General features: G+C 37.3%; 2 protein-coding genes across 2 annotated transcripts; one reads left to right on the forward strand and one right to left on the reverse strand.

The window, feature by feature from the left end:
* Positions 1-1,559: 1,559 nt before the first annotated feature.
* On the reverse strand, positions 1,560-20,320 carry SKA3 (spindle and kinetochore associated complex subunit 3). The gene is made up of 9 exons (XM_008536640.2): positions 20,083-20,320; positions 16,965-17,026; positions 16,690-16,855; positions 13,409-13,820; positions 10,226-10,320; positions 5,509-5,594; positions 3,878-4,081; positions 2,016-2,146; positions 1,560-1,702 (listed from the first exon to the last, which is right to left on the reverse strand). Exons 1-8 carry the CDS (start codon positions 20,183-20,185, stop codon positions 2,018-2,020), a joined length of 1,257 nt encoding a protein of 418 aa, XP_008534862.1. The 5' UTR covers positions 20,186-20,320; the 3' UTR covers positions 1,560-1,702; positions 2,016-2,017.
* A 338-nt stretch (positions 20,321-20,658) lies between these two features.
* Positions 20,659-22,790, forward strand: MRPL57 (mitochondrial ribosomal protein L57). Its single transcript, XM_008536642.2, has one exon. The coding sequence runs from the start codon at positions 20,659-20,661 to the stop codon at positions 20,965-20,967; it is 309 nt and encodes a 102-aa protein (XP_008534864.1). The 3' UTR covers positions 20,968-22,790.
* The last annotated feature ends 971 nt before the right edge of the window (positions 22,791-23,761 follow it).

The raw sequence follows: 23,761 nt of genomic DNA on the forward strand, positions 1-23,761 counted from the left end.
AGTGCTGTCAATAACATCATTTTTGCCAAGCCCAGTGGTCAGTTCTGTCCTTTTACTTGGATTCTCAGCAATACTGACAGAATTGATCACTCTTCTTGAAATATTTTTTTTCCTACTTCATTGGCCTCTTCTCAGTCTCCTTTGCTAGACTGCTCTGCCTCTTTCCATCTTCTAAAGTTAGCGGAACTTCTGGATTCAGCCCTTAGTACTCTTTGAATACACCCCCTCCCTCCTCAAGCAGTCACATCCATTCTGTGGATTTACATACATATAACTGTGGTATTTTAAATAGGGAAACAAAGTTGACAGACATTTGAGAGTCATCATCATATATAAGGGTGACTATAGCTTTACCTTGAAAAATAAAACTAAAGATCTTAAAAATAACTTATTTTACACCATATTTAGCAGAAATTATAACTACACAGTAATTCCTAGAACAAAGAATAAACAAAGTTTTGTTTTAGTGACAATTTTAAAATGAGAGCACAATGTGAAGTCTTCATATTTGACTTGCAAGGCACAATCATAAAAGAGGGTAATCTTTACTGTCCTGAAAGCTAAGCCTCTGAAGCATCTTGTCATTTTACTTGTCAATTATTTCTTCTCGGATTTTTAACTCGTCTCCACAATATGCCAGGCCTGTATTTTTCCATTGGCTGTAATCTGAAGTTTGCCAACAGTACTTTCATGAATTTAATTAGATAAAATTACTTTCCAGTTGTACTTAAATTGGAAGGAAGGATCTTAGGCTTGATGAACAAGGCAGTCCAGAGCTATCAGATAGCTCTAGAGGCATTCGGTCCCCCAGGGCAGTCTGGAGCTATCAGCTCTAGAGGCATCCGGTCTCCCAGGGCAGTCTGGAGCTATCAGCTCTAGAAGCATCCGGTTCCTGTCTCCTGTGGCGACAGCTGACAGTTCAGAGAAGGGCACCTGGCCCAGAATGAATCAGGACCTTCCAGAGAAAGTGAGGCTCAGGCTTTGTTGGGTAGCCAAGCTGGAAAGGGGAACCTGGAGAGGTCAGCAGCCATGTGCTGGAAAGAGCTGACATGAAATAAAAAGCTGAGAGGAGAAAGAGGAAAAACACATCCTGACAGCAGGTAAGTCCCTGATTCCACTTGAGACCTACTATAGTGCAGTTACCTAGGCCTGTGAATTCCTCTTTTCCTAAATTAATTTAAGCTGTCATTTGTAACAACAGTGTCTTAAAAGAACCTTGTTGAAATAAAAGGTGTAAAAGACTGTGGGACAGTCAGGAGAGGAGACAGGAGAAGGGCAGAGCTAGAATCGGGGAAGAAGCCTGGCTCTAGCAGACAATAATAACCATTAAGCTCTGAGAATACTGGAAGTGGCCTTATTTGAGTAGCAAACAGTAACATTTGAATTTTAAAAATTATTTATCCTGCTTCTTAATATTACTTAAACCATTCATTAAATTAGGCAGCATAAACTTGAAATCAATGAAATAGTAATGATCTTTAAAAACTGAATGAATGAGCAACATGTCAATTAGACTGAGGTTAAACTAAATCAAAACTTAAGAAAAAGCATATATGACATCAGTGTCCATGTTCATCTTTAATATGGGTTGGTTTTTAAAAAGGGAGAAAGATGTAGGAATGTGATTACAAAATAAGTCCAGCTTTGCTTTCATCTCATTCTGTTCCATTTCTATACTGGATGGATGGATCCACTAGAATTTCTGCAAAAAGTACAAATAAAAAATATCAAGTATAATTAGTAGCCATCAACAAAACAAATGAGACAATGTTGTGACCATGTATTTTTACACTTATAAAATAGTTGGGAATAGATTCCCAATGATATCATCAAAGTTGCTAGTGTGGGAGTTTCAGTTACAGGGATCATAAGTTACACATCAAGAAAAAGAGAGAGGCTGTTAACCTAAGCTGGCAAATGTCAACTAAAAAGTTTTTACTACCAATCAACTGTTAATTTTTAAATGTTCTCCTTAAATAACATATGTACTTTCTTTAGAATGGTAATATACTCACTTTCACCAGTTTTCTTTGTTGCCAACATCTTGGATGTTCTGTCCTTCATATTTAGTAAGAAATACTCTGCTGGGTGGCACAGCTTTAACTGCTACTGGAGTAGCTAGGTTTGAGTTGTATTTCGATAAAATCTAAAACAAAGCAAATTCCTTATCAGGTCATATGAACAACATACATATAACTTGTTATAAAACATTCAATAAAAGCCATAGAAAATTTGAGGATATGGGTTACGTACAGAATTTTTTAGCTGCACAGACAGTTCAATAGCACAGAAAAAGATGAAGATATTAGAAATGTAACTGGGATGTGGAGTCTTGATTTCTAAAGCCTTCTAATAAAATGTACTCTAAGGTTAATGGAAACAGGTAGCAGTGCATCCCTGAGAGCAAATTAAGCCTTTACAAAGAAAATATATGTAGGAAAGAGGTGAAATAAATACTGAAAACAAAGATCATCAGCAATAAGGATTAGAAAAAAGAAGAATCTGAAATGTCAGCTATGATTTTTTTCATACATAATGTGATACATTAAATACGAGGTTTCTCTGCTTTAATGTAGAAATAAAAAGCAGGATCACCCACAGTGAAGCAGACAGAAGATACTCCTTCCTCATTTAGTTTATTATAATGCCCAGGAAAGCAGAGAAGACAGAGGAAGGAGGATAACAAATACTTTACTGATCTCCTAGGATGAGTCCATTCTAATGGCATTTGGGTATTTTCCCAAGTAGTTTTATCTTTCTCATAGCTCTCCATAAGCTAGGAAGGTTTCTAGAATGGTTATTAAGAATTCCATTTAGGGCTAGCCCCGTCGCCAAGTGGTTGAGTTCATGCGCTGTGCTTCGGCGGCCCAGGGCTTTGCCGGTTCGGATCCTGGGCGTGGACATGGCACCACTCATCAGGCCATGCTGAGGTGGTGTCCCAGGTGCCACAACTAGAAAGACCCACAACTAAAAATATACAACTATGTAGCAGGGGCCTTTGGGGAGAAAAAGGAAAAATAAAAATCTTAAAAAAAAAAAAAAGAATTCATTTGCCCAAGCAATAACTGCCAGACACTGTAACTTCTGTTAAGGGAGGGGATGCTCAAAGAATCAGACTGGTTCTAGGGTTGGCAGTTATTATAAATCAGTAGTAGACAAGTGGTAAATGATGTTGTCCTAAAGAATCAAATATCCCAATATATTTAAATCAGTATTTCTCAAACTAAGGTCCAGGATGTCTCAAGTTCAAGAAACACTGATATGGGGGCCGGCTCTGTGGCTGAGTGGTTGAGTTTGCACACTCTGCTTTGGCGGCCCAGGGTTTCGCCAGTTAAAATCCTGGGCGTGGACACACAGCACCGCTCATCAGGCCATGCTGAGGCAGCATCCCACATGCCACAACCAGAGGGACCTACAACCAAAAATACACAACTATGAACCGGGGAGCTTGGGGAGAAAAAGGAAAAAAATAAAATCTTAAAAAAAAAAAAAAAAAGAAATACTGATCTAGTTATTCATCGTAACCCACTCTGAAATACTAAGGGTAAATGACATTTCTGACTTTGCCAGCAACATCTCCAATGGAGACTACGGTCAACATGGCCATTGTTGAACAACTATTAGAAAATATTGTAAGGATACATTTCCGAACATGAAGTTAAAGGTAAAGAGAAAATGCCCCAAGAGGGCATAAAAGTATGATGATGTCACTAGCTTGGGCCTAAAAGCTCAGAATTTAGATGTTCTTGATACCCAAACCAGCATATTAGCCCAATGATAAATAATACAGTTTATATAAGTTTCAGGTCTTTAATATAAATATCCAAGTTTGAAAAGAAAATATCAGAAAAAAAAAAAAACAGCCTGGGAAAATAACCTGGAGAATATCTTCTGGAATTGTAGTTACTTCTGGAGGTGTAGGTGTTCTGAGCAGATTCTCATAAGAAGAAATCGTAGGAGAAGAGGGATTTGCAAAATTCTCAAAGCACTCGTCTGAATTTAAAACTAATGATGCACAGTCTTTCATTTCCAAATCATCTGTTAAACTATTTGTTTTTGATAATGGATAATCTGTGGACACCTGTTGAATAAAAATAAACCATTAAATTATGATGGTATAAAGTAATATAGTAAATAAAAATTATTAGTTCTTTTGGGGTCTCTAAGTAGGCCCAAAAATGACCCCTTCTTCCCTGAATGAGTAATAAAATCAAGAAAACAAAGCAATGGCACATAGATGACAAAGTACCATCTTCATTACTAACAAAGGCTGAGCTAGAGCTTAATATGAAAACTAAATGGACTTGCTGACTGAACCCCAGATTTAAACAGATTCACCCATCCAGGTTCAGGCAACACTAAACTGGGTCAGACAGCATGGAAGAGCAGAAGTGTTACCACACGCTCTTACTCCCTAGAGGAAGAAAGCAGCCCTGAGGGAAGCTTAGCATGCAGTCACTCATGCTAGATTTGAGCAGTCAGGTAAGTCACTCCATCTCCGTAGGGTCAGAGTTAATAAAGCTAATAAAGAGGGAGTCACATCAGTAGAGCGCCTTCCACATCAACAGGAACATCAGAAGTGGGTTAACTGTAAATGGCAGGCGGCAGGCAGATAACCTGATACTTCAGTTGATAGCTTCGGCATTTTGTTTATCTATAGCTACACTGTCCACTGTAGTAGCTACAAGGCTACATGGGACTATTTAAATTTTAATTTTAAATTAATAAAATTTTAAAAAATTAAAAAGTCGTTCCTCAGATGCACTCGTCATGTTTTATGTGCTCAGTAGCTAGCTACACGGGACTAGTAGCTACCATACTGGACAGCATAGATTATGGAACATTCCTCATTGTAGAAAGTTCTATCAGACAGCCCAATCTACTGTATTGGTTGTCTTAAGTGTTCACACCAACTTTAAAAACGGATGAAGTTTTGATTATAGTAAATTTGTTCACTGGGAAAAAAATAGCATAAAAATTACCCATAAATGTATCACCCATGGATAACCACATTTTGGTTTGTCTCCATCCATTCTTTTTCCTTAAAATAAAATACATGTGTATGTGTATATAAGTGTGTGTGTATACATACACAAATGTCATTTTCCATATCATTAAATATTTCTTGAAAACATTCTATGTTCACATGTTTTTCAAAACATATGATAGTTACATAATGCCAGATCTTATGGGTATAGCTTAATGTATTTTGCCTCTCCTCACTTATTTGACATTTAGATTATTTCCCATGTTTTGCTCTTAAAAATAATGCTGTTTCTTCCTCTAACTTCTTTGTCCCAATGTGCCTTAGAATAAATTCTGAGACATTGTTAAAGGGTATGAAAAATTCTTAAAGCTGTTGATATATGCTGCTGAATTATTCTCCAGAAATATATTACAAGGCTGCATTAGTCTAAGTTTTTTAAACAGATTGTTTGAGTCTGAAAAAGTAGTATATCTGAGTTATTAGGAAAAAGAGTAGACCTTTCATTTTTATGGAGATATTACCAAAGCTGTACTGTTCCCTGTAGAAGGAATTTTCAAACCAGGAGTGCAGAATGTGGGTGCCAAAGGAGAATCTGTATACTCAGCATCTAGAAGACACATACAATGGTTGAAAATAAATATTTTAAAATAAAGTTGAAATAAAGATTTCAACTTTTAAGTCATAATCTGTGTCAATATAATCTGTGTACTTTATTTTTACTAATTTAAGAAATTATAGTGTGTGCTTGATTGGACAGGAAAAAACAAAACTGTCATATTCATATATCTAATTATCATTAGCACTAGTAACAGTTCAGCAAGGTTGCAAGGTATAAGTACAATATACAACAATGAATAGTTCTAGTGTAAGAGAAACAAACAAAAATAATTTGAAAAAAGATATTTTCACAATAGCAACAAAAAAGAATACTTACATATAAATCTATTAAAAACTGTGTAAGACCTTATGGAGAAAATCAAATTTCTGAAGAAGAAAAAGGAGGAGGAAGAGGGTGAGGAGGTCACTTGCCTTCCAAGATAGTGGACTTACTCTAAAGCTACAGTAATTATAAATAGAGTAACATTAGACAGGGATGGAAAAACTGACTATTGGAACAAAAAAAGAGATCCTAGAAACAGCACCACACACACACAATAGCCCACCCTGGTCCACAGGGGGTATGTTCTAAGATCCCTGAGGATGCCTGAAAACTGGGATAGCACCAAACCATACATATACATGCTATGTTTTTCCCTATACATACACACCCATGATAAAGTTTAATTTATAAATCAGGCACAGTAAGAGATTAACAACAACAATAACAAAATAGAACAATTATAGTAGTTCACTATAATAAAAGTTACTGTAGATCTTAGCAATCTCAGCATAGGATTTTTTTTCTTAGTCAAGAACTTTCACCTTTTCACTTAAAGGAAGCACCTCACGGCTTCTCTTTGGCAAATCTGAATTGCCAGCATCACTACTCTTGTGCTTTGGGACCATTATTAAGTAAAGTAAGGGTCTACTTAAACACAAGCACTGCAATACCGTGACCGCCATCTGATAAGAGAGATGGCTACTAATTGACTAACAGGTGGGTAGTACATACAGCGTGGATACGCTGGACAAAGGGATGATTCACATCCTGGGCGAGCAAAACAGTTGAGATTTCATCACACTACTCAGAATGGTGAGCAATTTAAAACTTATAAATTATTTCTGGAATTTTCCATTTAATACTTTTGAACCACGATTGACTGCAGGTAACTGCAACCACGGATAAGGGGGACTACTGTACAGACATTTGATATCTATAGTATCATGAAAGCAATCTTTAAAAAAAATCAAATAGAAAAAGTAAACATATTAGAAAAATGATCAGATTGACAAAATTTTATTAAGTCTAAAAATCAAGTGTTAGAAAAGGTGGAGAAACAGGAACTCAAATACTGCTGCCGGTGAGAATAAATCAAAACAGCCACTCTTAGGCAGCAAGTTAGCATTTTCTAGAATAAGTGAAGATGTGCATCCCCTTTGATCTAGAAATCTACTCCTAGATATGAGAAACACGTGCACAGGGGACAATTCATTAGAGCACTGCCTGTAATAGTAAAAAATAGAAACAACTTAACTATCCCTTAATAAGCAAATGAATAAAGTGAATCAATAAAATTTAAAAATTCATACAATAGAATACTGCTTAACAATTAAAATAGATGAACTGGATTTACATGGATTAATATAAATAACATAACGTTGAGTGAAAAAAGCAAGATATGAAAGTATGAATTGGATCTTGCCACTTATGAAATTTTAAAACAATGTAACTATAGAATAATCATTACTTTTGGGGAGGAAGGTAAGGAGAATAATGGAGTGGGGCTGGGGATTTAGCCTTATGTATAACTTTAATTAAAAAAAAGATTTGAAGCAAATATACCAAGATGTTAACATCTATTTAATCTGATATTTCCAAGTACAGTCATACATTGCTTAACAATGGGGATACGTTCTAAGAAACGCATCCTCAGGTGGTTTCATCAGTGTGCGAACATCACAGAGTACACTGACACAAACCCAGATGGTATAGCCTAGTACAGACCTAGGCTATGTGGTACTAACAGTATGGGACCACTGTCATATATGCAGTCCATTGTTGGCCAAAATGTTGCCATGTAGTTGATAACCGCATATATCTAAACACCTGGGATTCTAAGACAAGCACAGACAGGAGTTAAGAGCACAGGCTCTGATGTGTGAGGAAGTGAAACACAGCATGATGCATAAAGCTGAAAGCCCAGAAGAGCAGTAAAGGCTGTGAACCAGGGACTAGAAAATATCTGCCCACGGATACTGGCTCCAGGGGAACAAGATGAAAGCAAGCTAAGCTAAAGGTAAAAATTCTTTGGAAAAATATTGAAAAATCAGAATATCAAGTCCATACAGTGTACAGTTGTGGGATCCGAGTTCACCCTGTGTCCAGAGCTCGTATTCTGAGCCAAGCAGTTAACCTCAAAGCTTGTCTGCAATTGGTAAACCCAAGGGGCCTGGGCTAGGGTAAGCATGAAACAGCTCCACAGGGGCGACCTGGGACCTGACAATGGCACACAGAACTTCCAATGAAAACAACCTGATTTGAAGATGCGTTCACAGTTAAAAACTAAAAGCATGTGAGGAAAGCACCACCCAAGAAAGAGAATCAGAGCAGTAAACGAGAATGAACACCTTCAAGAGTCTTTCAGATACATGTGTTTAAAACATTCAGAGATAAATGATGGCACAGAAATCCTAAGCAAGAGAATGATATAATGGAAGGAAAAAAAAGAAACAGTTACATTTGAAAGAAAAAACTTAGAAAACAGAAAATGTATTCATTGGAGTAAAAATTCAATCAATGGATTAAAACAATAATTTAGACTCTGTAAAAGAGAAATAGGAAAGTGGAAGAAAACTAACAAAAGCACAAAGTAGCATAGAGAGAGGGAAGGAAAACATCAAAGGGAAGTTAACAAACTGAGGAGGCTGAAGCATAACATTCTAAAACATACCTTACAGGAATTTCAGGAAAAAAAAATTGAGGAATGAGGGGAGAGGTAATATTATTAAGGAGATAATGTCAAGAGTATTTTCCAGAATTGATGACATGAGTCCTTAGTTTGAAAAATGATACCAAATTCTAAACACAGTAAATAAAAACAAATATACACATATATGTATTATAGAGAAATGTAGACTATCAAAGACAAAAATCTTATACACTACCAGAAAGAAAAGACAGATTTTCTACAAAGGAAAGCTGATCAGACCAATAACCCTCTGTTCATCAGCAGCAACAGATACCAGATCACAACAGAATAATTTCTATAAAATACTGATCAAAAACAGTTGTCAATCTAGTGGTCTATACCCAGCTAAATTATCTTTAAAATGAGTGAGGAAGACAAAAGAAAAAAATGTTTTCACAATACAAAACTAGAGATTACTTCACACAGACTATAAATAACATTTCAGAAAGGACTACTAAAGGATGTACTTTAACAAGAAGAAAATAAAACCCAGATGGAATGAGTGGGATATAGGAAGCAATGGTAAACATAGAAAATGGTAAACAAATAACTAAATTTTAATAAGTATAGGCTATAAAAATTTAATAATGGTACTTTGTGGCATAAAAATAGGGTCAAACTAAAATACAATAAAAACTCTCATAATAAGCTTCCACTTACCAAATTACTAATGGATAAACCTAAGCTTTCCATTCCTTCCATAAAATATATTACCAACGGTATCCTGAAGGATTTCAGCTAGCAACTATTCTTTAAAAAATCCATTCCACTTCAGAAGTCATAAAGATATTCTCCTTTATCATTTTCTAAAAAGTTTACAGTTCACTGGGAATTAATTTCTGAGTATAGTGTGAGGCAGTGGTCCAATCTCTCTCTCTTTTTTTAAATAGGTTACTCTTTAATATGATCATGTTTTAACTTATAAGTCGAGCTGTAACCTTACTATGAGTCAGTTGTATTTTTTCCTGTTTATGCTAGCAATACTTGTTAATTTAATGTCACTGAAATTTGAAGAAAAAGAGAAGTTTTCTGAAAATATGTCCAAAACTTTGTAAAGACCTGATAAAGACAAGTTACTTTAAAAAACTTGCAAATGAATTTGGTATAGCTCAAACAATTATAAATAATTATTCAAAGAAATCATAAAACTCCAGGATTTTTTTATTTTTTATTTTCATGGAAACCAATGTTTTCATGTTTGCTGGGACAAATATGAAAACACAAATGAAAATTTTCTTTAAGTTCTTGTATTACTTAAAAAAACACAAAATTTGAAATGGTAGCTGAGGTAATCTGAACGTGGTTTACATAAGAAAGATAATGTAGAACTCTAATCAACAGGCTGAAGCTAAACTTAAACAAAGGTACTACTGGCCCTATATCAAAAGATTGGTGAATTTATATATATTTATATGTTTTAAGTTAAAATGTTAAAAACAAGCTGACAAATACTAAAATAATCAGCAAGAGTATGAAAAACATACCAGAAAATTATATCTTCCTTGTGTATGAAATCATGCTGAACCTGAAGGGAATGGTACTTAATATAATCCAACATTATGAACTGAGAAGATGCAGAAGGCTGCATCTGCAAGGCGACAAAACCATTTTTGTACAAAGATAGTCTAGAAGGAGTATAGCTGAGAAGTAACTTGATTTTTACACTTACCATTTTTTCCCACCTGCTGGATTACGAGGCCAGGAGTGGCAAAGAAATTATCATTGGTCACTGGTTCTGTGTCTATGGCCTCCTCATTGGCATGACTCACAGGAAAATTATGAGGTAAAAAAAAAAAAGTTAGTATTAAATCTCTGGGAAAAAATTTAATCTTATTATATTTCATCAAATCTGGATGAACATTCAGTTCTGTTTATTGAACAGAAATCCCATGGAACAAATATATATATATTTATTTATTTTTTAATGTACATCCATGGCCCAAAAAAGGTTAAGAATCATTTTGTATTGATAGTTTTGACTTAGAAGTTGGTTGAGAATCTCTGACTTAAAGGAAAGTTGTAAGTTCAACTCAGTTCCAATATGGGAATTGTATAGCCCATGGCTTCAAAATCATAAAGTGGAATTTTACGAGTACACAAATACAGATTAAACCCTTGGCATTTTTCTGGACTCATCTTATTTAGGGTGTTTTAGGCAGTTACCCAGATGTCTAAAATATAGTTGAGGAGTATCACTGACTAGTTCAAGATGGTTCAGTCAACCAACTGTCTTCGCCTAACTCACTGAATAATCTTTACTTCAAAAACACCTTCAGGAAATACTAAATTCTTATGTAAATTAGAGTGTGCTTCTGGGCTATTCTGTTCCAGTTATAGGTCCATTCTGTGACAGTTTTATACAATTTTACATACTATAGCTTTATATATTTTAGTATCTAGTAGGTCAAGTCCCCTCATTACTATTATTTTTCATTATTTTCTTAGCTATCCTTACTTTTTATTCTTCCAAATAAACTTTAGAATCATTTTGTCAAATATCCCTCTTTCTCCAACTTAAAAAAAAATTCTATTGATCCTACGGAGGCTTTGTTGTAATTGTATGACATCTATAGATTAATTTGATATGATTAAACATCTTAATAATATCAAGTCATTCTCTTCGGGAATATATCTTTCTTCGTCCTAACTTCCCCTTTATATAACTCAGAAATGTCTTAAGGTTTTAATCATATAGGCCTTTCACCTACAACAGGCATGGGTATTTTACTTTTTTGCTCTAAATTTGAATGGCCTTTTTCCACTATAGTTACCAACTAGTTATTAATAAAATATAGGAAAGCATATTATTTTAAATAGTTATTTCATATAAAACATATCTTATGTCAGCCTCTTTCTTGAACTTTTATTATTTCTAGATGTTTTAGATGTGACTTTCTTGAGTTACCCAGATACAAAATAATGGCCTAGAAATCTTTCTTAGTTCTATTTCCTATCTCATTACATTGGCAAGAGCATCAAGAACGATGTTGAATGATGGTGACAGACAGCTTCACTACTGAGTTAGATCTCTATATGGTTTATGATGTTAATAAAGCATCCTTTCATTTAGAGTTTGACCAAGCATTTTAAATGAAGAACAGGTGTCAAATTTTCTCCTATTCCTTATTGGCATCTATTGAGATTATTGTACCTTTTTTTCATTATTGAGTCATAGAAATAATGTATTTTATGAGTTCCCAAATATTAACTATCTTTGCATTCCTGGGATAAGCTTAATTTGGAAGTTGCCCATTATACTTTTAACATTCTGTTGAATTCAATTTGTGAGTATTTTAATTAGGATTTTTACATCTGTATTCACAAATTAGATTGGGCCAGTTGCCTTTTGTGTGCTTTCTCAGTGTTTGTATCAGGGTATACCAATCTCATAAACTACACTGCAGAGTTTTCTGTCTTATTCTATTTTAGAAAAATAACATTTTTTTGAGTCTATGTTCCAATACAATTTATTTATAAAAATAGGCAGCAGGTTGGATTTGGCCTGTGGCCACAGTTTGTAGACCCCTGAGACAGACAGTTCTTTTTAAAGATCACTATTTTCATAGTATCTCATTCTTAAGGCAGTTTTATAATTTTGTATACATTATACCCCCACTGACTTTGTGGTAAGCAGGATGGGTATGGTACATCCATTTTACTAGTGAGGAAATGGAACATGGAGAGGTTTTGTGGGTCTGCAGCCCCCCAGGTGAGGTGTTAGCACCTGCACTAGAACATAAAACTCCTTCTTAGAAAAAGAACTTCTTATGTAAGACAGAACATATATGTTCTCTGAAATTGTGCAAGGATTAATCCAGAAAACCATCTGTGCCCAGAATTTTTTGGAGGTAGTTCTCTGACAACTTTTTTCAGTTTTTCTCTGACTTTTGTTCTATCCTGGTTTTCTACTTCAAGTCGGCTTTGATAATTTTGTATTGTTTTCAAAAAACTTTCATTTATCTAAACCTTCCAAATTTCCCAATACTATATCCTGCAGTATTTCTAATAGCTTAAAAAAATAAAAAATATAGGCCTTAGTTCCTAATTTTGTCATTTATATTTATGTTTAACTAAGAACCAGTCTTAGATTTATCAATTCTACTCTTCTAAAAATCTTTTATAATCACATTTTATCTTTAGTGTTTATTCTCTTCTCTTTTCCCCAGAATTGTGTGGTTTTTTCCTGACTCTTTGAGTTGAATGGTTATTTTCCTTCTTTAATAATTACAGTTCAGAAAGATATGGATTTATCTTTAGACATTGCTTGGCTACTCTGATAACGTGGTATTTTCATTTTCAATGTAAGTCTTTAATTACCATTTCCATACAAATCACCCCCAATCTCTTTAGTGTAGCATGAAATTCATCACTGAGCTTCAAATTCACGTTACAAAACCTAGGCTTAAGAGCACCTCTACAGGCACCCAAAAATCCAAAATCGACATGTAAATCCATCACCTTACCTCCAGGCGGAAGGCACTCTTATCTTAGCTGTTTCCCTGAGCATCACCCCGGGCAAGAAAGCAGAAATCTGTGATTCATCCTGGATCTGCTTCTCTTCCCAGGTCTCCATACAAAATAAGTCACAAATTCTTACTAATTTTACCCCTTAAATTTTATTCTCTATCCCACCAAATGCCATCTTTTTTCAGGCCCTCATGTAACCTGAGGAAACCAATAGCTCACTTTACCGACAGAATTGGCGATTCAGCAAAATTTGAAATAAGAAGTATCTGAAAACCTTTTGAAGGAAAGATATTGTCTGAAACATCATATTTCTTCTAGGAAAAATCAATAAATGCAAAAGATTTAGAAAGTTACATAAAGTGTGCCTTGTAAGGAAGCTGCTTACCTTTTATTCTTCTTCACATTTTTAAGTCCCATTGTGTAGTCTTCATTTAAACACATAGTATATTCAGAGATACCGAAGTGTTCTAATTTAGGAGTCACACACTCAAAATCATCCATCTTGAGTGCGCATTTTGGAGTCTTTATTACCTTAACTGGTGACTGTTTGGAAGATGGAGTTATGATCTTTGGCTCTTCCTTATGGCTGTTTACTGCCTGTGGAGGGTTTGGTAGAACTTGGGATATCATGTACCGCTCAAGTCCAAAATCTGAAAGTTGTGGACTACGTGGAGACTTCTCAGAAACAGAACCGCTTGGAACAGCAGGGTCAGACAAATCATCCTTCACATCAGGCTTTTGAAGATTTTCATGCTTAGCAGACTCTGGTTTAGACTCAATGACTTCCTGCTCATCCACTGGGAGGAAAAACCAAGGAGGTCATATTCTGGTCAAACATCAAACCAGGAAATCTCATGTACTAAAACCACATAAAATAGCTTCATTTGAAATGTTCTATATCAGCAAAAGTCCTGATTCTCTCCTTAGTCTCTAAAAGTTTTATTTCAATTGTCCGTTTAGTAAATTTCTGACATGTACCTCTTGTCTACCCATATACCATTTTGATGACACAGTAGAGAAGGGAAATACACTAAAGAGTTAAAAACTGAAAAATCAATACCCACAAATAAAAGTCCATTTTCCTTACTTCTTCCCCAGTTAATGTGACTTATCAGTCTTTCTTAATATATTATGAAACTATTTTATTATTTAATGACATTAATTACAGTGTGTGGAATTAACTATGATCTGGATTTAACACAAAGTATAACATTATAACTTTAGATTTTTAACTTACAGATGCCTAAGTTAAAAAGGAAAGACTGTTACACAGAGATAAATTTTTATCCTCAGTCAGTCTGGAATACCTGTATCAAAAGCCTAGTTGAGAGAACTAATAGGAGAGCATTAGACAGACCTGTAGCTTCTCACCTTCTATAGGTTACATATGGCTCCAGACCCCATACCCTTAAACACTACACTGGACATTTAAGACTAAATAATTTACTAACAACTATACTTTTTCCCACAGTCCTTTGCCATTTCCTGGGTACACCATTGGTTAATGAATTTGGTGTGAAACTTAAGTTGGAGTTAAAACATCCAGGATAGCACCTACAGCACCAAGAAAGAGTTCAAGAGGAAGAAATACTAGCTTTTGGTATAAGAGACAACAGAAAATCAAAAAGATAACTAGAAAGAAGATAAGTGGATTTGGTCAGGATCTGGGCAGAGATTAACTTAACAAATGATAGGGCTTCAGTGAGACAGCAAGGTAATAAAGTAGAGAATGCAACGGGTGTAGGAAAATGCAGAAGGACAAATGTAACATGTATGTTAAAGAAATGCTGTATGGGGGCCAGCCCCATGGGCCGACTTGTTAAGTTTCTATGCTCCTCTTTGGTGGCCCAGGGTTTCACTGTTTGGATCCTGGGTGCAGACATGGCACCGCTAATCAAGCCATGCTGAGGTGGCGTCCCACATGCCACAACTAGAAGGACCCACAACTAAAAATATACAACTATGTACCGGGGGGCTTTGGGAGAAAAAGGAAAAATAAAATCTTTAAAGAAAAAAGAAAAGAAATGTATGAATCAGTAGTTGGAAAGGGGTGATCGAAAGAAGGAAAAGAGAAAGGAGAGGGTGAAATGAAGGAAGAGACACAAAATGTATTTGGAATCTCCCATGGGATAGGCATTTTTATATGTTTCACTCCATTTAGTTTTCATATTAACTGCTCCAAGCACAAATTATCTTAGGATATTTTTTCCTCATTTTTATATGAGGGTACTAAACAACATTTTGGAGAACACTCAGTTGATAAAATTTAAAGAGCCAAGGCTTGAGCCCATGTCTTTTGCTTCCAAATGCTGCCATGTTTAGGCTTTAGGAGGGAGGGAGTTAACAAAAAGATTTGTTTTAAATGATATTGAAAAAATGTCATTTGGTTGCTAAATTAGAAATATTAATTGTAACAATCATACATATTTATTGAAAGAAATGGGAAAAATTTTTTCTAAAATTTCCTGTTTGTTGCACTCTAAGAAGAAAATATTTGTACTTTTCTTGTTATGAATTGAAATGCATTTTTATATGTCTGACAATGACCTTTTTTGTTTCTGTTTACTCCATCTTTTAAAGGAAAGTCTGGAGTTGAAATGGAGTCTATCAGACATTGCTATAGATCCCTGTCAGAATCTTTTGGGTCCAAAGGAAAAGGATATAAATAAAATCATCACCATTATCACTACCCCATAGGAAGGTATTATCATCCCCATTTCACACGTGAGGAAAAAGCAATTTAGAGAAAATACCAATGGTCGCACATGTAGTAACTGGTGGGGCCAATAATTGAATCCATGGCTTATTCACACCAAAGTCAAATGAGTTCTGTCCCTTATACCATGTGGACTGTTTAATATATCTTCCATACATATCCTCAATACATATTTGTTGAATTCAATTAATATTTTATTTATGTACAAAGATCATTCTCATAATAGAAATGAAGACACGGAAGCATACTGTTAGTATGGACATAACAATAACAATATTTAACACTGGGTAATTAAGATGCCAAGTACTATTCTAAGCAAATTTTATCTCATTTAAGCCTTATACAACCTCAGAGGTAGATACTATTAAATATCTCCACTTTACAAATGAGAAACTGAGGCACAGGGTTAAGTAACTGGTCAAAAATAACACAGCTAGTAAGTGGTGGAATCAGACGTGAACTCAGGCAGTTTGGTTCTAAATTCTAAATCACCGTCCTACACTACCCTTCATTAGAATTTTAAAACTAAAAAGGGCTATCAATTTATACAGCCAAAAATCTCTTGTTCTACAGAAGAGGAAACTGAGAACAAGAAAAATGAAATAGCATGCCTGAAGGTTGGTCTCTCAGCTATTTATTGGCAGAGCTGATTAGAAACCAACTATCCTGAAGTCACATAGATTTATCTTATACTCTTCTTTCACCTGGCACTGTGTTAGCGCTCATCTATCATTTTGGAAAGGACAGCAAGGACTGTCTTTATATTGCCCACTGATCAGCACTGCATCCAGCACACAGTGAGTGTTGAATAAAAGATGATCAAATGATGGTCATATAATGGCAGAGCCAGAACTAGAAACCATGGCCAAGCTTACAGTAGTTTCACTTAATCATGCTGCCTTCTTTCTTTAATACTAAAACAAATGCTATAAAACTCAAGTTATTCACACCTGAATTTTTCTCGGCACGCGGATTATATCCATACTTCTGGAAAAACTCTCTTATTTTCATGATATCCATTGAATTTTTTTTCATCAGTACTTTTGTTGCCTTTATGAAACCAATGCTTTCTTGAGTTTCCAAACTTGCTTTATCAAGAAGAATACTGACATCACCCTTTTATGAGAGAAGAAAGTACATTATAATTTCTCTAACTTTTGACAATCTGTTTAGATTTTAAAAAGTGCCACATATAAATGATAAATTATTATTATAGGAGTGATACCTTTAGAGTCCGGACTTCTGAATGAAGGTCATGTAAAATTCTCAGTGGATAATCTTCAAAGTCTTCAATATGATTATTGAAAGGAAAAAGTACAATAAGGAAAAAGAATAGAAAATATGATTTAGTATAGTTTCTTAGAATTATAAAATCCTTATAGGTATTTACTTATAATTTATATCCTGTCAATCACAAAGAAAAGTGTTAGGCCTTTCTTTAAAACTTTAGTCCTACTCAGCAACTTTTTCCTTTCTGGTGAGAACCTTTTGGTCCTATTTTTAAAATCTTTGCCAATGGCAACACTTATGTTTTCTTCTAAAGGCTTTATTGTTTTGCTTTTTGCATTTAGAACTACAATCAATTGATTTTTGTATATGGCATGTGGTAAGGATCAAGATCCCTTCTTTTTTTCCCTATTAGTGTCCAATTAACCTGGCACCATTTACTGAAAAGACATTCTTTACCCACTGCACTGTCACCTTTCTTATTTATCAGTTGGTCATATATATAATGTAAAAGCAGTTTTTAAAAAAGGATTATATTTCTCTTTTCTAAAACATGCTTGTTTTGAAGATCTTCTCTTTCTACCTGTTAAAAGTTGACCAATTTTCACTAGGAAAATGCAAACCTAACCCAATGATATCCTATTTTATACACACTAGAATAGCTATAATCAAAAAGACAGACAACAACAAATGTTGATAAGGATGTGGAGAAATTTCAACCCTCATTCATTGCTGGTGGAAATGTATAATGGTGCAACCACTTTGGCAGTTACTCAAACAGTTAAACATAGGGTTACCATATGACCCAGCAATTCCACTTCTAATTGTGTAGCCAAGAGAACTGAAAACATTATGTTCACACAAAAACTTGCACACAAATGTTTACAGCAACACTGTTCATAATAGCCAAAAAGTGGAAACAATCCAAATGTTCATCAACTGATGAACAAACAAAATGTGATATATCCATACGAGGGAACATTATTCAGCAATAAAATGGAATGAAGTACCGATATATGCTAAGACATGGATGAACTCTGTAACATTATGCTAAGTGAAATGTCGGTCACAAAAGACGACATACTGTATGATTTCATTTATATGAAATGTCTCGAATAGGCAAATCTATTGACAGAAAGTAGATTAGTAGTTGCATAAGGCTAGTGCGATAGGTGAGGGTGGGATTATGGGGAATGGTTGTTAACAGTCACACAGGAAAAGTTTCCTTTAGGGGTGATGAAAATTCAAACTTATTGTGATGACAGTTGTGCAATTCTGTGAATATACTAAAAACCATTGAATTGTATCCTTTGAACAGTGAATTTTATGTTTTGTGAATTATACCTCAATAAAGATGTTTTTAAAAAGTCAACCAATTTAATGATTCATCACTATAATCATAAAAGGTGAAATTTTTTGTGATAATTTTCTCTAATTGTCACAATTCCATATTTTCTGTAATATATATGGGCCAAGAATTGAAAATTATTCCAACTTTTTCTTGTAAAGCTAAAAGAAAATGCAGAATTTGTGTACACAGGTAATACGTTGGTAAGAAGGTAAGTTAGCACAAGCTTTGCGGAAAGCAATTCACCTATATAGCAAGAATCCAAAAATGTTAACACAATTTTGTGTCTTATTGCATTATCTTAACTATATAAACAAAATCAAACAAAAACAAAGCAACTCTAAAAAGAAGAATGGTAGAAAAGCTACTAAAATATTAATAGAGGTATCTTCTGAAGGCAGAGTTACAGGACATATTTATTTTCTTCTTTCTACTTTTCCATATTTCAAATTTTTTGCCATGTACATACATTGTTTTTACAGTCACAAGAGTAAACATTTTTAAATGGCTGGAACACTAATCACAATATAATTATAGTAAGGAGTCTGTGTCTATAGGGTAAACTATTTTAAGGCACATTACAATTATGACATTTATAAAATAATCTCAAAATCTGAACTACTCTTGCAATAATTTTTAAAAACCTATAAAACGAAAGTTTTGTTGTTAGTGCCGTAGAGTGGATATTCCAACTCCTAGCGACCCTGTGGGACAGGAGAGCAGAACCTGGTCTTTCTGCGCCGTCCTCTCCCCTTCCCACGATCTATCAGACGATGCTCCGCTGCTATTCACAGGGTTTTCATGGCCTATTTTTTCGAAAGTGGGTGTCCAGGTCCTTCTTTCTAGTCTGTCTTAGTTTGGAAGCTCCGCCGAAACCTGTCCACCATGGGTGACCCTCCTGGTATTTGAAATACTGGTGCACAGCTTTCAGCATCATGGCAACAGCAGCCACCACAATGTGACAACAGACAGACAGACGGGTGTGTGGTTCCCTGACCAGGAACCAACCCGCGGCGGTGAGGGCACCAGATTTTAACCGCTAGACCACAAAATACAAAGGTCTGTAGTAGAGAATTTTGCTTCATTTATTTAAAAAACAAAAAACAACAAACCCCCTCCCCTCAGTAGTAAGTACTAGTGTTTGTGTTGAAAATATGGTTTGTTGGGAAAAATATAGACTTTTATTGCAACTATGGACCATTTGGGTGAAACAAAAGTCACTACACATGTAAAGAACATTGCTAAATAGCTGCATTTTAAAAAGAAAGTGTAATTTTGCTTATACTGTATTTTTATTGATAAACACACATTATATGTGACTTGAAAGCATATCATGTCTAAATTAGTGTATGCATTATGAGCTCAGTCTGTTAATTTAGATTTTTCTTCCTAAATGCCGCTGTTCCTCTTCGCAACATAATAACGTGCTACTTTCACTATTCAAGGAGAGTACTGTGGTTGCACACAGAACTAAAACAGTCATACTTGCGGGGTCATACGAGTAAGCAACGAAAAGGCGGCACTTGCGGCCCCTGGCAGCTGCGCTAACGAGAGGTCGAGCATCTTGATAGGTGTACCACCTCACCCCACAGCTCTTCCGAAGCGCTCCTCCCACTGCAGGCAAGTCACGTTTCCTGTGCGTGCACTGTCCCTTGTTAGTGCCCTCTGACACGCGCACCCCGGACGGCTGCGGACAGCGTGAGGGCCCCTCGCGCGCAAGTGCACCCAACGCCCGCAAGCCCACCCAACGCCCGCCTGCCTCACTCACCGCTTTCCTCTCCGTGCAGCGCTCGCTGCAGCCAGGCCGTCTCGCGGTCTAGGGTGATGGCCAGAGACCGCAGCTTCCCATGGAAGCTTCGGATCAGCTCCATGGATGAGGACTGTTCAGCAGGACCCCGGGCGTGAGGAAACACCGCCACTCGGATTCAGGGCCCGCCAGTCGTTTGAACTCTTGGCGCTGGAAGCGTCATTGGTCCCGCAGAATCGCACAAATCCTCTCTCGCGATAGCTGAAGTCTCGCGCGAAGGAGCCAAGAGGCTCCGCGCACCGGCCGCACTTCCGGCGTCGTGTGGGCCGGCGTGCGGGGCGCCGCGGGGCTCCTGAGGACCGCGCGTGGTGAGTGAGTGGGTGTATTTCGGCGCTGCTGGCGTCTGCTCCTTCGGCAGTCCACCCTGGGTGGGCTGACCGCGGCCTTCTGGGTTGGGGGTCGGGAGTCGGGGGTCGGGGGCGGTGCGCGTTCTCGGGATGGCGCGTGGCAGCGAGCGGAGTTCGCGCGCCTGCTGCCAGGTGCCGCGGCCGGCTCGTCGCCAGCCGTTCCCGGCTTCTGTCCCCTTCGACAGGCGCCATGTTCCTGACCGCCCTGCTCCGCCGCAATCGCATTCCTGGGCGGCAGTGGATCGGGAAGCACCGGCGGCCGCGGGCTGTGTCTTTCCACGCGAAACAGAACATGCGCCGTCGCCTGGAGACGGAGGCGGAGAACCATTACTGGCTGAGCGCGCCCTACCTCACGGCGGAGCAGGAGTTCGGCCACGCCGCGGGCCGCAGGGCGGCGGCCTTCGAGGCCATCAAGGCGGCCGGCGTGTCCAGGTTCCCCCCGCACAGACTTGTCGTCGACCAGCTCAGCCACCTCAACGTCACCAAGAAATGGTCCTAAGCCCGGTCAGCCCCCTTCGGCTCTGCCCGTCGGGGCTGCCCCTCTGTCCCCGGCTTGGAGCCGAGCGCGGAGCCTCCGGAAGCGCGTGCGCGTGCGCGGCGCCGCTCGGCGGGAGTTGGGCGTCCTGGCGGCGGCCGCGCGGAGGGCTGCGGGCTGCGGGCTGCGGGCCCCGAGCCCCGGGCCCCGAGCCCCGAGCCCCGAGCCTCAGAGCGGGCCTGCTGCTGGGAGCTTCGTCTTGCAATGTTAGTTTGCTTTCCATCTGTCGACAATGATGGCCTCATGTAAATGAAAAACTGAGCTTTTCCAGTTAAACTTACTCCTAAAAATAGCGGGGTTTTCTGGGATTTGCTACTTAAAGTGGACAGAATTGCTACATGAAGGTGTTTTCTAAGAAATCTTTATTCAGATATAATAAACAGACCATACAATTCATCAGTTGAAAATTGTTTGATTTTTCAAATAACCTTTTTCTGAAGATAGTAAAAATAGTCAAGCGCTTTACATTTGTTACCAAATACAGTAATCTTATCGCTTGGGACTATTTTACATGTGAGGAAACATTTCAGGAACTTGTCTAAAACCCCACTCCCAGTAATGAGAGCGACTTGGGTTTGAATTACTGTATAGTCCAGAAATCGTAACTTAAACGCTTTTAAGAGAAAATTTTCAAACTATGTAGAAGAAAAAATTCAATCCCTTACCCAGAGATAATCCTCATTCACGTATATTTTTTCTTTTAGTCATATACTTTTTGAAAATACATTGAGGTCACATGGATAAGTAGAATTTAGTGCCCAAAGCTCCCCATTTAAAGCTCGTGGTGCACGTTGCCAAATGGCTTTCCACGAAGGTAGTAAAACAGCAAGACTGATGTATGCCAATCTCATTTGCCTACACTGAATGTTTTCATTGAATGTTCTTTTCATTGACAAAAAATACCATGTTTTGTTAGTTACAGGGTTCACATTTTGAATATCTCCCACTGGTATGTGTAGGCTTTGGTGCAGACATTGATTTTTTTTATTTGTTGCACCTAACAGTTCCTGACACATGACAGTTGACTAACCAAGCTGAACTATGTTGTTGGTAGGTCATATTCTTGTTTAAGTACCTGGTGAATGCTTTTTATAGCTCACAGAAATGTCTCTGGTGCATATGGGCAACTTAGTATCTCTGAACTTTTATTTTCATACCTGGAAATGGTGAGCGCCAACACTGTTTAGGAGAAAGATGAGGAAAGAAGGCACAGGGGACGTGCTTAATACCACAACTACTTCTATTGCTCTGATCTCTGTATAACTCAGAAGCTGTCTGACTTTGGAGTTTGATAAAATAATGGTAACTTGAATCTCAGAGAAGCAGAAGGATATTAAAACCTTGAATCTGAAGAAATGGAAGGCAATTCATGAGGAGACAGGTGTTTTAATGCACAGTTAATCATATTTAATTTTTAAAACAATCTTGCGAAATAGATATCCCCACTGTACAAACTAGAAGCAAGCTCAGAAATGTCAGCAACGTTTCCACGTTCACACAGCTAATAAACTCTGTAAAGACAGAATTCAGGACTAGGTTTATTTGAAGACCATATTCATTTCAATATAGCACACTAACTACTATAAATAAAAGATTGTAGCTTTGTTTCAGTCACTTCTTGGCCAAGGCAACACTGTTGAAACATTTGACTTTTCTCCTTAAAACTCTGCAACTGTTACCACCACAGCCATCATACAGTTAATCTTTTTTTCACCAACAAGCAAAGCTCATTGCCACAGAACTGTTAATAATCACATGTGTAATAAAATATATCTGTGCCAACCTTGCATTATGAACGGTCCTTGACTTATATCTGTAATACAGCTCCTGGGGCTCTGTTTCAACCAGTTGTCCACTTCTCAAATATTTATAGAGGGTCTATCTTCAGTGAGACCTGATGCTATTGGTGTTAACCTCAAGGAGTTCACTGTTTCACTGAATAAAACATGCAGCATAAGTAATACAGTGTGATGATTGACTTCATGGATATAAGTACAGGTTGTAAAAAGAATCCAGGGAAAGGGCCGTTTATCACCCTTGCCTGAGGAGGCAAGAGAAGCTTCAGAAGAAGTGATCCTTGAGCAGATTCTTTGTTTGTCAAGCAAATGGGTGGCAGGAATTGCAGGCGGAAGTAACAGTCTAGTGATAATTCATGGAATTGCCAGTTGTTTAGTTGCAGTGTAGGGTACTTGGGAGTGGGGAAGAGAAGTGATAGATGATGAGGCTCAAGAGGTAGGCAGGGACCAGAACATGAAAGATCTTGTGTGACACTAAGTTTGGCTTTTGTCACATAAGTAACGGGGAGCCATTGAAAACTTTTAATTAGTTGAATAATGGAAAACACTGTGTTGGGCTGGCCAAGTGGCATAGTGGTTAAGTTGGTGCACTCTGCTTCAGCAGCCCTGGGTTCAGAGGTTCAGATCCCAGGCGTGGACCTACATGCCACTTATCAAGCCATGCTGTGGTGGTGTCTGATAGACAAAGTAGAGGAAGATTGGGAACAGATGTTAGCTCAGGGACCATCTTCCTCACAAACAAAACAAACATTGTGGAGAATGGCTTGGTAGAGGAAGAGACTGGGAATGGAGAGACCTGGTGGCTATTATAGTAATCCAGCTAGGTATTGAATTTGGATGGTGGGGGTGGAGAGAGTTTAACGGGTAGAATCAACAGAGGTTTGTGACCGTTTGTATGACTCCTAATTTTCAGCCTTGGATGTCTGGGTGGAGGGTGCTTTATGATTTATTTAGGATAATGC

The sequence above is a fragment of the Equus przewalskii genome, chromosome 16 (assembly GCF_037783145.1).
Source record: "Equus przewalskii isolate Varuska chromosome 16, EquPr2, whole genome shotgun sequence".
In the NCBI taxonomy this organism is placed as follows: domain Eukaryota; kingdom Metazoa; phylum Chordata; class Mammalia; order Perissodactyla; family Equidae; genus Equus; species Equus przewalskii.

What these genes read in the sequence shown, in the direction of transcription:
- SKA3 (XM_008536640.2), bottom strand. Translation starts at nt 20,185, where the DNA reads ATGGAGCTGATCCGAAGCTTCCATGGGAAGCTGCGGTCTCTGGCCATC. An exon ending in GCTGCACGGAGAGGAAAGCG is followed by an intron (nt 17,027 to 20,082) that starts GTGAGTGAGGCA and finishes ATCATATTGAAG; the next exon opens with ACTTTGAAGATTATCCACTG. An exon ending in CAGAAGTCCGGACTCTAAAG is followed by an intron (nt 16,856 to 16,964) that starts GTATCACTCCTA and finishes CTCTCATAAAAG; the next exon opens with GGTGATGTCAGTATTCTTCT.
- MRPL57 (XM_008536642.2), top strand. Translation starts at nt 20,659, where the DNA reads ATGTTCCTGACCGCCCTGCTCCGCCGCAATCGCATTCCTGGGCGGCAG.